At 42.7% G+C, this 15,521-nt stretch overlaps 1 protein-coding gene across 1 annotated transcript; it reads right to left on the bottom strand.

The window, feature by feature from the left end:
* Positions 1-9,093: 9,093 nt before the first annotated feature.
* Positions 9,094-9,704, bottom strand: LOC113897797 (interferon omega-1-like). Its single transcript, XM_027550774.1, has one exon. It carries the CDS (start codon positions 9,679-9,681, stop codon positions 9,094-9,096), a length of 588 nt encoding a protein of 195 aa, XP_027406575.1. The 5' UTR covers positions 9,682-9,704.
* Positions 9,705-15,521: the final 5,817 nt, after the last annotated feature.

The following is a 15,521-nucleotide window of genomic DNA, read 5'->3' as shown; positions in this document are numbered from 1 at the left end:
CATCATTGATTCCTTCTTCATTAAGAAACCTGCTGGTTTCTGTTGATTAATTCTACCAAGCAAGCTCTCACTAAGGTGGTCAGTGTCATCTCTTTTCCCAAGTAGGAAGAACTTTCCATCTACATATCCACGAATGCATTGAGTCTTAAGGGGTTGCAACCCTTCCATCTCTGTCTTTTCACCACTCTCTCTTGTGTTGCTAACACACGGCCATTCCATCTCTGCTTCCGTTGGGGCATTCCCTCCCTTTGAAGGTTGAGGTCATAGGACTCAATTTGAAGTCTTTTTCCCATTTGATACTCATTTCCCACTTGATCAGTTTTTCTGTTCCATGCTTTACATTTCATGAAATTGCTTGTAAATTGCCATCTCCAACATCCAGTGGGCATTTTCACTGAAATGTTTACTAATTAATTGTAGTAGTTAACTTTTTATATCCTGTCACATCTTGCTCCACATTCTACTGGCAGAATTCCAGTTTTCTCCATTTCATTGTAGCATTCAACCTGATATTCATTTCTGCTACTAATTCAGTTCAGTTCAGTCTCTCAGTCGTGTCTGACTCTTTGCGACCCCATGAATTGCAGCACGCCAGGCCTCCCTGTCCATCACCAACTCCCCGAGTTCACTCAGACTCATGTCCATCAAGTCGGTGATGCCATCCAGCCATCTCATCCTCTGTCATCCCCTTCTCCTCCTGCCTCCAATCCATCCCAGCATCAGAATCTTTTCCAATGAGTCAACTCTTCGCATCAGGTGGCCAAAGTACTGGAGTGTCAACTTCAGCATCATTCCTTCCAAAGAAATCCCAGGGCTGATCTCCTTCAGAATGGACTGGTTGAATCTCCTTGCAGTCCAAGGGACTCTCAAGAGTCTTCTCCAACACCACAGTTCAAAAGCATCAATTCTTTGGCGCTCAGCTTTCTTCACAGTCCAACTCTCACATCCATACATGACCACTGGAAAAACCATAGCCTTCACTAGATGGACCTTAGTGAACATTTTATTATGAATTAACTGATTATTGATTTGAGGTTAATTTCTTTTTAAAAAATCAAAGCTACAAAAATGACTGAATTAGTTACATTTACATCTAGGTCTTGAGAGCAACACACAACCTGGCTAAAGGAAGTGTATTTTTTATTCAAATCTGAAAATCAAAAAAGGGGGTCAAGGACTTGTAAAATGAATTGTTTAATCAAGTTATGCATTCAGCTTGGCGTTTCGTTTTAAAGAAAAAGAAATAAAGAATGTTTTTATAGTAAGAATTTAATGAAAAATAAAAATTATAAACTAAGTATAAAATTCATGCCAATCCCAAAGAAAGGCAGTGCCAAAGAATGCTCAAACTACCGCATAATTGCATTCATCTCGCATACTCGCAAAGTAATGCTCAAAATTTTCCAAGCCAGGATTCAACAGTATGTGAACCGTGAACTTTCAAATGTTCAAGTTGGTTTTAGAAAATGCAGAGGAACCAGAGGTCAAATTGCCAACATCCGTTGGATCATTGAAAAGTTCCAGAAAAACATGTACTTCTGCTTTATTGACTATGCCAAAGCCTTTGACTGTATAGATCACAACACATTGTGGAAAATTCTTCAAGAGATGGGAATAGCAGACCACCTGATCTGCCTCCTGAGAAATCTGTATGCAAGTCAAGAAGCAACAGTTAGAACTGAACATAGAACAACAGATTGGTTCCAAATAGGAAAAGGAGTCTGTCAAGGCTGTATATTGTCACCCTGCTTGTTTAACTTATATGCAGAGTACATCATGAGAAATACTGGACTAGATGAAGCACAAGCTGGAATCAAGATTGTCGGGAGAAATATCAATAACCTCAGATATGCAGATGACACCACCCTTATAGCAGAAAGTGAAGAAGAACCAAACAGCCTCTTGATGAAAGTGAAAGAGGTGAATAAAAAAATTGGCTTAAAGCTCAACATTCAGAAAACCAAGATCGTGGCATCTAGTCCTATCATTCATGGCAAATAGATAGGGAAACAATGGAAAGAGTCAGAGGCTTTATTTTGGGGCTCCAAAATCACTGCAGATGGTGATTGCAGCCATGAAATTAAAAGACGCTTGCTCCTTGGAAGAAAAGCTATGACCAACCTAGACAGCATATTAAAAAGCAGAGATATTACTTTGCCAACAAAGATCCATCTAGTCAAGCCTATGGTTTTTCCAGTAGCCATGTATGGATGTGAGAGTTGGAGTATAAAGAAAACTGAACGTGGAAGAACTAGTGCTTTTGAACTATGGTATTGGAGAAGATTCTCGAGAGTCCTTTGGACAGCAAGGAGATCCAGCCACTCCATCCTAAAGGAAATCAATCCTGAATATTCATTGGAAGGACTGATACTGAAGCTGAAACTCCAATACTTTGGCCACCTGATGTGAAGAACTGACTCCTTGGAAAAGATCCTGATGCTGGGAAAGATTGAAATTAGGGGAAGAAGGGGACTACAGAGGATGAGATGGTTGGATGGCAAACCAACTCAATGCCCATGAATTTGAGTGGACTCCAGGAGTTGGTGATGGACAGGGAGGCCTGGCATGCTGTAGTCCATGGGGTCGCAAAGAGTTGGACACAACTGAGTGACTGAACTGAGCTGAACTGAGTATTATGCCACTGTTTTCTGTAGACCATCAGAAAATCGGAACTATGGTCCTATCAATCGTGGAAGAATGCAAACCTTATATATTACATCTTAAAAAGGAAATGCAGAGAGTTGTGGCAGGATTTATCTTGGTGCAATTTAAACTGTCAGAATAGACTATGGCATCACACCTCTGAGTCTTCTTTTAGACTAAAGAAGATAATTAGATTGAGCTTTGGGTTTTTATTTCAAGCTCAGTTGACTCATGTAGATGAATATCTCCTTTTTGATTGAGACTTCCATGAGTATATTTCATTTCCAGTGTAATAACACAGAAGAAACATCGAAGCTGTGACATTCTCTGATGCCCAGAACAGAAGGGAAAATCTTTTCAGTGGAAACAAAAGAGAAAAGTGTGGAAAATGACAGTTTTGACCTATTAAAGATCTTATTTGCAGGAAGTTGCTGGAAACAGCTGGATAAAGCCTGGCACAACCTGACATCTGCAGCATCACCAAGCTCACCAGATGCCAACCCCTTTCCTGATGACACAGAGGGTGAAGTTATCCAGCCCTGGAGAATGGTGATCATCACCATTGCCATCCTCCTAGAGACGAGGAATCACCAAACTCAGAGCTTTAGTGAAACTGAGTCCCAGTGCTACAGCTTAACAAGGAGCTCCAAGCTGCCTTCCCTACACCTCTGTGGCTGGGATGGGCACCGCAGATCTCCCTGTAACAGACCAACTGGCCCTGCTCGCCTAGCGGAAACCGACTCCAGGTCAAGAGCCTTGAACTTGAGCATGGGTACCACCAAGGATAACCAGAGAGTCCCGGTTGACAGGAGCCTCATGCCAGGGCAAGGCGTCGCTGGGGCCCCAGGAGCTCGTGGGGCCCCAGGAGCAGTGAGGAAACTTTCTTTTCGGACTAGACTGCCCAGGGGTGTTTTTTAGTGGCTTTGCTCAGAGCCTTTGATTTCTGCACCTGCAGCTATATCCATCCTCCCCTTCCTGGGATGAGATTTTAGCCAGAGCAGTTTACACTGGTGCCCGTTTATGCAGTGGTTAGTGGCTGGAAATCAGAGCATATTGTGGTGTGTTTTCAGATTCAGGGTTGTTTCTGGGGAAAGGAGTGATTCAGGGAAAGTTGAAAGGCATCTACAGTCTGGAAGGGCATCTACCTGATATTGGAACCCTCCAGTGGGAAGACTTGAGGACAAGACTGAGATTTCAAGGAGCCCCTCAAAAGGGAAAGTGATGTCATTTAATTTAAATGGTTAATTTCTCCTGCAATGATCAAGTAGTTGAAAAATGTTTTTAAATGTATAGGTAAGTCTTAAACTCACACCAAGTTTAAATATTTTCCTTAAGCCAAAACAAGACTTTAAGGTTCTGGCTTCAGTGGAAGCAAAATCATCTGCAATGTGTTCAAAATTACTTCTTTGTTCATCTTAGTTCAATTGAGCAAAAGCTGTAGTTGAAAAACTTATGACTCATTAACTACCTTAAATAATTTCAATTTTCAAAATCTTTCTTTCTTCTCATTTCTTTTAATCTGGGATTGTATGTTAAGCTTTCAAATTTATACATAGTTTTCCACTGAAGAGTTTTACTAACTTTTTTAAAATGTCATTTCATACAGATAAGTTGCTTTAAAATTCATAATCAAGATGTTTTTTATTTCAACATAATGTAAGTTTACACTTAATATACTATTTGCTACTTAATAAGCATCTTTTATGCCAAATGCACTGATTGCATGTTGATTTGATGCCCAGTAAATATCTCGCTGTGCTTGGTACAGCTATGAGATTATTTAATTTGCTAGTAAAATGTAAAAATGTATAGATATGCTTTGTACAATATAAAAAAAGATTTCTGCTGCTAAGTCGCTTCAGTCATGTCTGACTCTGTGTGACCCCATAGACAGCAGCCCACCTGGCTCCTCCATTCCTGGGATTCTCCAGGCAAGAACACTGGAGTGGGTTGCCATTTCCTTCTCCAGTGCATGCATGTTAAGTCACTTCAGTTGTGTCTGACTCTGTGCGACCCCATGGACAGCAGCCCACCAGGCTCCTCTATCCACAGGATTCTCTAGGCAAGAATACTGGAGTAGGTTGCCATTTCTATCTCCATAGAAAAGATTAACCTATTCTAATTTGCATAGGTAGAATTTTTGCATTAAAAATTAGAGCTGAGCAAGGCACAGATATGGCATAACCATTCTTAGGGTAGACATGAAATAATGGTGAAACCTTTGTATACACCTGTCACAGAACAACTCTCAGAGTTACGTTTAATGTGTCCCTGCTGCTTTATATAATCTACTATTTATGATAACTTTGTAAGTTGTTATATTAACATTATATAAAGCACATAAAATGAGATGGTATATTGAATGGAGTACAGTATTCTCATTATCTCTATTTTATTTTCAATTGGACACTGATTGCTTTACAATGTTTTCTTGGTTTCTGTTGTACAACAATGTAAATCAACTATAAATACACATATATCCACTCCCATATTCCTATTTTAAAGCTGAGAAAACTGTAGTATAGGACAGAAAAAACTACTGGACTAAATAGTGCCGAAAGTTGAGGGAAGACTAAAGAGATGCCCAGATAACAAATTACTGGTCACATAAGAAGACAAGAGTAAGCCACACACACACACACACACACAAAATGCAGCAAGATTGTCATTTTCAAACAGTTTAACTGGTAAAACTCTTTTAAGCTTATCATTATTATTATCATTATTACACTTACACTTTTATTGACAACCCTGAGGACCAGTAGTATGCTACCATTGTGCAGGATGCTGGGTGGGAATAAGAAATGGAGACGTGTCCTGCTCTGGGGAGTCAATTCCTCACCATTCAAGGGGCTCTCGGTTAGAAGGTCCTGATGGAGGATGTGTGTGGGGGAGGGGTGTTTAAAACTAAAAAGCAAGGCCTTGATCTTTTTTTTTTTCCTTTTAGTTCTACCAGTTTATTGTTACCAACCCATCTCCCTCCACCCTCATGCACACATGCTCAGTCATGTAACCCCATGGACTGCCGTCCGCCAAGCTGCTCTGTCCATGGACTTTTCCAGGCAAGAACACTGAGTGTGTTGCCATTTCCTTCTCCAGGAAGGCCTTGATCTTGAAAAGTACAGACTGTAGGAAATTCTTAAAACAATAATAGTTGAAATATGGTAAATGAAATGTATAAATTGCTGGAATCTTTGTTGATCAATTTTTGTAAATGAACCCTGGCTTGTTACTGCAGGAACTTGATATACCTCAGTAATGATATTTTCTGTGCATCACATTGACATATTGATTATTAAACTCCTTCTTAGAAAATCATACTGTTTGAAGATAGAGAATATACCTATTTCCAGTAATTAACCTCCTGTTCAAATCTCAGCCAAACATAGGTCCATGGTGCTGAATAAAAGATATGGTGGGTGTGCATGAGATGCTTCAACATATTTCAAATGGTCAAGTATTGAAGTTGGCTTAGTTTCTGTTTCAAGATGGTGGAGTAGAAGGACATGCACTCATCTCTTGCAAGAGCACCAAAATCGCAACAAGCTGTTGAAAACTGTCCACAGGAGGACTCTGGAGCCCACCCAAAAAAGATACCCCATGTCCAAAGACAAAAAAGAAATTACAACGAGATAGTAGAAGGGGCTCAAGCACAATAAAAATAAATGTCATATCTGCCAGGTGGGAAACCAACAAACTGGAAAACAGTACTACCAAAAAAGTTCTCTCACTGTTGTGAATGTTCTAAGACTCACATCAGTCTTCCGGGTCTGCAGATCCAGCATAGGGACTGGGTATCCCCAGGGAATCTGACTCTGAAGGCCAGGGAGATTTGATTACAAGTCTTCCACAGGACTATGGAAAAGAGACTCCATTCTCAAAGGGGACAAACAAAATCTTGCAAGCACCAAGACGCAAGGGAACTGAGCAGCAGTGACCCCACAGGAGACTGAACCAGACCTACCTGCTAAAGGTGGAGTCTCCTGTGGAGGTGGGTCAGCAGGGGCTTGCCGTGGGGGCAAGGGCACTAGCTGCAGCAATCCTGGAAGGTGCCCCGTGGCGTGAGTCCCCTGGGGGTTTCAGAAAATCACACTTCATTCATTAATAATGTTTCTCCCATCTTTAGTATGAGAAGGGTAACAATTGGTTTCGGAACTCTTTGTTGGGTTTTGGTCTTTCAGTAGCAATGCAGAGGCTCCTGGAGGTGATCTTGCCAGCAAGTATGGACAAGGGACTTTACTGAAAAGAGAACTAGGATCCAAGCTGGGACGGCGTAGGACTGGAGGGCAGAAGTCCATTTCACAGCGCCTGCTCTTTCCTTCCTGCCTCTGCATGTGTTTGACTTTCTGCATTGATATGAGATCTCTATACTTTCCCCATTATTCGTCTTTGTATTACATCAAAGCATTTTCTACTCATGCTTTTAGAAATATGAAACCCAGAAATTGGAATTCTCTTCAGCATACAGCAAAGGAAAGTTCTCACACAGAAAACACTGTGAAACCAGCACCGAAGTTGAAAGAAAATACCTTTGTCAGGGGCAAGCACCTTTCCAGTGCTGCCCTCCAGTCGCTGTCTCAGGGCGGCTGTCCTGTCTCCTCCCTGAGGGCAGTCACTCTGTGATTCTAACAGTCCTGATGATTTCTGCCAGGAGCACTTGATGCCTCTTGTGTGATATAAACTCATGAATCCAAACAGTAATCCTGTGAAAACTACTCTTACTGTCCCCATATTAAAGATGAAGAAACTGATCTACAGTGTTTGTGATATTTTTTAGGATGTCACTGCTGGTAAATAGCAGAGTTGGGATTCAGAGGTTTTGGAATTTCTAGAACTCTCCTTTCACTTGGGCTCTTTTCCTGTGGCTTCCACTCTGACTACACCATGCAGCTAGAAGAAACCAGCACAGAACAGAGCTCCTGTGTTGGAGGCAGTGAAGGTATTGTGGAAGGGAGTGAATTGCTCAGTAAGGCAGTACTGAGGAGAAGGTGGGAGGCAGAGTAATAGGAGTCAGGAGCAGCCAGTCAACACCGTATGTCATCAGCTTTCCTGCAGGAGGTGACTGCTTCCCTCAGATATGTATATCAACCATTCTATCAACTAATTTATACCCACAGATACCAATCTGTGGGTATAAATTAGTTATGCCTATGACATTAAGATAGCATATTCAAAAGCAGAGACATTACTTTGCCAACAAAGATTCGTCTAGTCAAGGCTATGGTTTTTCCTGTGGTCATGTATGGATGTGAGAGTTGGACTGTGAAGAAAGCTGAGCGCCAAAGAATTGATGCTTTTGAACTGTGGTGTTGGAGAAGACTCTTGAGAGTCTCTTGGACTGCAAGGAGATCCAACCAGTCCATTCTGAAGGAGATCAGCCCTGGGATTTCTTTGGAAGGAATGATTCTAAAGCTGAAACTCCAGTACTTTGGCCACCTCATGTGAAGAGTTGACTCATTGGAAAAGACTCTGATGCTGGGAGGGATTGGGGGCAGGAGGAGAAGGGGATGACAGAGGATGAGATGGCTGGATGGCATCACTGACTCTATGGACGTGGGTCTGAGTGAACTCGGGGAGTTGGTGATGGACAGGGAGGCCTGGCTTGCTGCGATTCATGGGGTCGCAAAGAGTCGGACATGACTGAGACTGATCTGATCTGATGACACCAAGGAAATGGCAATGCACTCCAGTGTTCTTGCCTGGAGAATCCCAGGGATGGGGGAGCCTGGTGGGCTGCCGTCTGTGGGATCACACAGAGTCGGACACGACTGAAGCGACTTAGCAGCAGCAGCAGCAGCAGCATGACATCAAAATTAACCATTTTCTGCAATTTCATAATCTCCTTTCTACCTGTTTTCTTTTTGGCACACTCAACAGCTTGTAGGAACTTAGTTCCCTAACGGAGGCTCCCTGGAGGGAAAACTCAGAGTCCTAAAAACTGTACCACCAGAGAACTTGAAGAAGTCCACCTTTTGACGGACATTTGTTGGAAAGTGATAGAACTGTTCCACAGTATAAAGGGAACAAATACTGTTTTGTGATAGGTATATAGACAAAATAAGGATTTAAGTTTTTAAAATTAAAAAAAACTCAAGAAGTTTACCTTGATAAGTATTTAATAAATAAAACAAATAATTTTAATGAAATAGAAAGGGGAATATATTTTCTAAATCTTAATACAATGTAAGCATATACATATTTTATATGAAAATATAACATTGAGATAGAGTAATACATTAAATCAATAAAATATAAATAAATAACATCAAACAGTCTTTGCTTATGGACTGATACCCCTTTTACATCTACTTGCTTACTAATACAGCATTACTATATATTGGCTGAACTAATTCAATAAATCTGGTGGCTAAAGAAGAAACCAGAGTCTTCTGAAATGACAACACCAGAGTGTACAAGGGTGATGTGGAATATTAGTCAATGAGAGTCATGTCAAGGTGAGTTCAGGTCTCCATTCCTCATTTTTAACCTTTCTTGCAAGCTGGTTGATGAAGACAAGGATCTCATGATTTCCACTCTGACGATTTCCCAGGCGCAGTCGCTGTATTCCTTCTCTTTCAGGTAGACATGGATTCCTTGGAAGTACCTCTTCAGGGCCAGTGTGGGGCCCATCCTTCCCAGGGCAGAGTCTTCCTCTCCTGTCACCGGGCCCAGGCAGGCGTCCAGGTCGTCCAGCTGCTGATGGAGTCCAGTGTGGAGCTGCTCCAGGAGGGTGGTGTCCCAGGCAGCAGAGGAGCGCTCTGTGTGGAAGAGGTTGAAGCTCTGCTGGAGCATCTCGTGGAGCACAGAGAAGGCCTGGGCCTCCTGGAGCTGGCCGCCCTCCACCATCTCCTGAGGGAAAGCGAAGTCTTTTCTGTCCTGCAGACAGAAGCGAGGGGAGAGCCGCCTCATTTGGCCCAGGAGCCTAAGGTTCTTCCTGCCAACCAGCACGTGGTTCTGAGACAGGTCACAGCCCAGGGATCCTCCCGGGCCATAGCTGACCAGCACCAGGGCCATCAGTAGAGAGAGCACACAGGCCATGGGGAAGATGAGGCTGCTGCTGGGCTGGCTGGGAAGACGTCTGGTGGAACCTTGAGGTAGGTTCTCTGATGCCATGCTTTCTAAGCAAGGCCATTAAATAGGGAACACAGTCATTTTCATTTTCTAATCATTTCTATACACTTTTACTTCCCATTTTGGTTTTCTGTTAAGTATTCTGAATATGGTCAAAGAAATTGTCATCAATTTAAACTATTAATTTTACCTTTTCCCAGTAACTTCAGATGTGCTATCCAAATGGATATTTATCATCAAATGAGAAGGTCTTCGTCTTATGTTAGAATTGAAGTACATTTGTAATTACACATATTATTGCTCCCTGTCTCTCATGCATAAATGTGCTTCTCCTCTTTTCCAGGAACACATTTGTAGCCCTCATCTTAGGCTCCATTTTCCCCTCTCACTTTACCTAGGAAGCCAGGCTCCCTCAGCCCTATGGTTTCTGTATTTATTTAGGGATTTACCAGATCACTGTGGCACTTGATCTCTTTGAAACAAAGGATAGATTTTCCTTAGTGTTTGATTTAGAGAAAAGGCTGATTATTTTCAGTCCATGAGCTTACCCCACATTTTTCTTCCTTCTAGAACACTTTCCTACAGGTCCATGTGGTTGTGTTTCAGGGAACCACAAGGTCAGGGCCATTACAGACATCACCCTTTCTTTCCACCATTTTCTTACTGGAGACCTGTCGTCCTCCACAGACTGGGCCAATACCCCCACCAGAATCCTGGTTCCTCTCAGGGAACATGGGTGAGTGTTGGGGGCCAGCGTGAGGCACTCTGCCCGTGGCAAAGGTCATGAGGAAGGAGGCTTGACATACTCAAAGGCGGGATTGAGCCTCAGGATTCCCCCTGGAAATCCTCGAGCATCTACCCCCATAACCAGAGCCTGCCTACTTTACTACTTTGTGCTCTCACCTACACCTCTGACTTTACGGGGGTTGTCCCCCACCACCTCTTTTGGAGAAGGAGTTAACTTAGAGCTCCAGTTAATAAAAACTCCTGGGCGTGACAAGAGTGTTTTAACCTACAAACTCCTCTGAAGGTTCTCTAGCCTGCCTGACAGGCTTGTCCGGCCACATGTGATTGCTCACAGCCTCCCAACCGTGAGAGGCATGAGATGCTTTAAACCTTCTAAAAAACAGGTTCTTTAGAGAAGTTAGAAAACTATTAGTATAAGTATAGTGGGCTGATTAGAAATTGTATTGGTGAAAGGTTTTTCATTTATTGAGCCAATGTTTGTTGCTAAGTCTCCACATCCCCTGCCCTTACACACATTAATGAATATATAGAAGAAATAAGTATTAACCTTTGATATTAATCACGTTAGACCTTAGGCTAAGTAAATTCTTTCCTTAACTAAAACCCACTACACCCTCACCCTATAGGAATGTTACTTTATTTGGGTGGCATCTGTTTTAAGAATAATCACCCCTGGAGAAATAAGTGTCCTGGTTAACTGACCGCTGTCACAAGGAGAGGGTAATAACTTGTCAGCAGGCCCCCTGGCCAGAAGATGATGTAACACCCCTAAGACCTCTGTATACATTTGTATGAAGCACCTGACTTTGATAAAAGTCAGGACTGCTGACCCTGCGTGACTTTTGCATAACATCTCAGTGTATAAAAGTAGACCATGGAAAATAAAGAATTGGGATCAGTTCCTCGAAAGACTGGTCTCCCCATGTCGCTCTCTCTGTCACTCTGGCTGAGTCTCCATCTGGAGCGCGGAACCCGCCATGCTTACTAATTTTGCCTGGGCTTCTAAGATCCGACTGAGGAGGCCTCAGTGTCTCCTCTCCTTCAGGAGAACAGAAGGACGCCTGCGGCCTACGTAAGTGGTGCAAACTTCTTATCTTGAAGTTTTATTGGTCTCCTGCGTAGACCAAGCTACTCAGCCTCTTTTCTCCACTGAATTTTCCTACTGAGCTATCCTTATTCTATTACTCTTTATATCTCTAATTAATATCTAATTGAAACTATTGTATCCTGATCCTCGCCGACGCCATCCCCGCTTCGAATACCCTGGATCAGCCGGGGCTGGACCCTGGCAGGTGAGGAGTCTCTACATCCAGGATTTTCTAGAAGCACCTCACTCAGAAGGGCGAGATCACATGGAGCCACCCCCTCTCCTCTGAGTGACAGAGTCCCTTCCTCACCTGCTGGACTCCCTCTCTCGGACAGGCTCACCACATCCTGTGGCCTCAAAATCGCCTTCTGAGTAGGGCTTGTTTATTTGTTGGGAAAATAAATTGTCTTCCTGAACCCCATCCTCTCCCCTGGAGTGTTTCTGTGAAGGACCCTAGTTCTTGATGGTGACCTCCTCTTCTCCTGATCCAAGGTGTCCAAAATATCAGCAGTGCTCAGATGCTGAGAGCAAAAATGTGTTTGTGTAAGTTGGTGAAAGAATTTCCAAATCCAATCATCTTGCTTTTCAGATCAGATCAGTCGCTCAGTCATGTCCAACTCTTTGCTACCCCATGAATCGCAGCACGCCAGGCCTCCCTGTCCATCACCAACTCCCAGAGTTCACTCATACCCACGTCCATCGAGTCAGTGATGCCATCCAGCCATCTCATCCTCTGTCGTCCCCTTCTCCTCCTGCCCCCAATCCCTCCCAGCATCGGAGTCTTTCCCAATGAGTCAACTCTTCGCATGAGGTGGCCAAAGTATTGGAGTTTCAGCCTCAGCATCAGTCTTTCCAATGAACACCCAGGACTGCTCTCCTTTAGGATGGACTGGTTGGATCTCCTTGCAGTCCAAGAGATTCCCAAGAGTATTCTCCAGCAGCACAGTTCAAAAGCATCAATTCTTCCACGCTTAGCTTTCTTCACAGTCCAACTCTCACATCCATACATGACCACAGGAAAAAGCATAGCCTTGACTAGACGAACCTTTGTTGGCAAAGTAATGTCTCTGCTTTTGAATATGCTATCTAGGTTGGTCATAAATTTCCTTCCAAGGAGTAAGTGTCTTTTAATTTCATGGCTGCAGTCACCATCTGCAGTGATTTTGGAGCCCCCAAAAGTAAAGTCTGACACTGTTTCCACTGTTCCCCATCTATTTCCCATGAAGTGGTGGGACCGGATGCCATGATCTTCGTTTTCTGAATGTTGAGCTTTAAGCCAACTTTTTCACTCTCCACTTTCACTTTCCTCAAGAGGCTCTTTGGTTCTTCTTCACTTTCTGCCATAAGGGTGGTGTCATCTGCATATCTGAGGTTATTGATATTTCTCCTGGCAATCTTGATTCCAGCTTGTGTTTCTTCCAGTCCAGCGTTTCTCATGATGTACTCTGCATAGAAGTTAAATAAACAGGGTGACAATATATTGCCTTGATGAATTCCTTTTCCTATTTGGAACCAGTCTGTTGTTCCATGTCCAGTTCTAACTGTTGCCTTCCTGACCTGCATACAAATTTCTCAAGAGGCAGATCAGGTGGTCTGGCATTCCCATCTCTTTCAGAATTTTCCACAGTTTATTGTGATCCACACAGTTAAAGGCTTTGGCATAGTCAATAAAGCAGAAATAGTTGTTTTTCTAGAACTCTCTTGCTTTTTCCATGATCCAGCGGATGTTGGCAATTTGGTCTCTGGTTCCTCTGCCTTTTCTAAAACCAGCTTGAACATCAGGAAGTTCACGGTTCACATATTGCTGAAGCCTGACTTGGAGAATTTTGAGCATTACTTGACTAGCGTGTGAGATGAGTGCAATTGTGTGGTAGTTTGAGCATTCTTTGGCATTGCCTTTCTTTGGGATTGGAATGAAAACTAACCTTTTCCAGTCCTGTGGCCACTGCTGAGTTTTCCAAATTGCTGGCATATTGAGTGCAGCACTTTCACAGCATCATCTTTCAGGATTTGGAATAGCTCAACTGGAATTCCATCACCTCCACTAGCTTTGTTCATAGTGATGCTTTCTGAGGCCCACTTGACTTCACATTCCAGGATGTCTGGCTCTAGGTCAGTGACCACACCATTGTGCTTATCTGGGTCATGAAGATCTTTTTTGTACAGTTCTGTGTATTCTTGCCATCTCTTCTTAATATCTTCTGCTTCTGTTAGGTCCATACCATTTCTGTCCTTTCTTGAGCTCATCTTTGCATGAAATATTCCTTTGGTATCTCTAATTTTCTTGAAGAGATCCCTAGTCTTTCCCATTCTGCTTTGCTTTTAGTAGATAAATAATATCTACTTTGCCAAGTATAGTTTTTATTATTCAACTCTTTTATTTAAACTGTTCAACACTTGTTCTGCTCAGAGTTTCTGAGCTGGAGGAAGGAGATTCAGTGCTGGTGTTGTCTCTTGTTGGAAGCGTATGTAACAGTATCTAGTGAGTTACAGCCGTTTGTTCAGGCAGTTGATTCCACCTGGCATCTCTGTTCCTTTGTCTCTGTCTCCTCTGAGAATGCAGGGCAGTGAGACCCAGCATGCTAGATCATGAGAAATAGCCTTCTTTCCTTGAGTGTAATTTTTCATTTAAACTTTTTATATTCACTTAGTGACTTATTGGACAAGATTCGTTTCACTGCTCCTCCTCTGGTTGTAATTCAGTATGAGGTGAGAACAAGAAAGGGAAGTAAAGAAAAGCAGAGGGGCTGCATCACTTTCAAGAGGTTAGATTTTTTTTGTTTCTCTTTGCAATTTTGCTAGAAAGTAAAGTTCCATAGTTGTTTTGTGGGCAACTAGGAAACAAGGGTAAGTCTCAATGTCATGAATATGAAAGAAAGGAAGTGGCTTTCCCTGACACAGTGATGTATTCTGGGTTAGCAAACTTCATGCAGCATAGCTGGGGCCTAGGCTGAGGCAGAGGGGAAGGATCAGGTCAATATGAACAACAGAAAGGCTGGGACACGGCTGCTTCAAACAGAAGCTCAACGAAGGCCAAGTCCTGAGTCTGTGGACTGCCCTCAGCTTTGTAAGACCAGCCACCTGATTTTTCTTTCCTTTAATCCATATGTGGTGTGTATAAGGGGAGAACGAAGAAGTCACATGCACCAGCTCATGGGAGACAGCAATCAGAACCCCCACTGCTAGAACACTAACCCTCTCTCACAGGGTCAAGGAGACCAGCCTTGCTGTGCATCTGTGACAAATCCACCTGGTCAATGAGAAGTTGCTTTGAAAAAACTAATATGAAAGGGAATGAAATGATTCCAAAAGATCCTGATCTTAATCTGTGTAACAATAATTATGATATTAAAAATGACACCTGAATTTTATTGATTATAACCCTAATCTCCCTAATATCCCACCTTGTGATATGATCACATTGATGAGTTGGGTTTCTTTGTTTTGTTTTGTTTTTTAAATAATTTTAAATGCATTTATTTTATGCATGTATTTGGCTGTGCCAGGTCTTGGTTGCGGCATGCTGGCTTTTCCATATTCCTTGCCTCAAATCGGATCTTTACTTGTGGCATGGGAAGTCTTGGTTGTGGCCTGTAGGATCTAGTTCCCTGACCAGGAACAAGACATCAAAATTCTAGGAGAGTGGACAACTTTCCTAGAATTTCTTCCTCAGCAAAGAACTTCAAGTGCTGTAGGATTTCTCTCCATTATGTACAAGGCCCTGCTCAAAAGGGAGGAAACTTGGGCTCCTGGGCTCTTCATAGTCCTGCGGCATTCCCTCTCCTAGAATGAACACTTAGGGATTCAACATGCAGACCCTTGACTGTGTTAAGAAACTTGCACTCAAAGCTTCTCTTGGATGGACTGAGGGTGGAGTAAAGAGGTTACTATTGGCTATATTGACATGAAAGATTGCTATCATTCTCTAAGTTCCACATTCTCAGCCTAATTTGTAAACTTTGTATTATTTGAA

The sequence above is a fragment of the Bos indicus x Bos taurus genome, chromosome 8 (assembly GCF_003369695.1).
Source record: "Bos indicus x Bos taurus breed Angus x Brahman F1 hybrid chromosome 8, Bos_hybrid_MaternalHap_v2.0, whole genome shotgun sequence".
Taxonomy (NCBI): Eukaryota; Metazoa; Chordata; class Mammalia; order Artiodactyla; family Bovidae; genus Bos; species Bos indicus x Bos taurus.
Note: the sequence above shows the minus strand (reverse complement) of the source record. Positions and strands in the feature narration are given on the sequence as shown.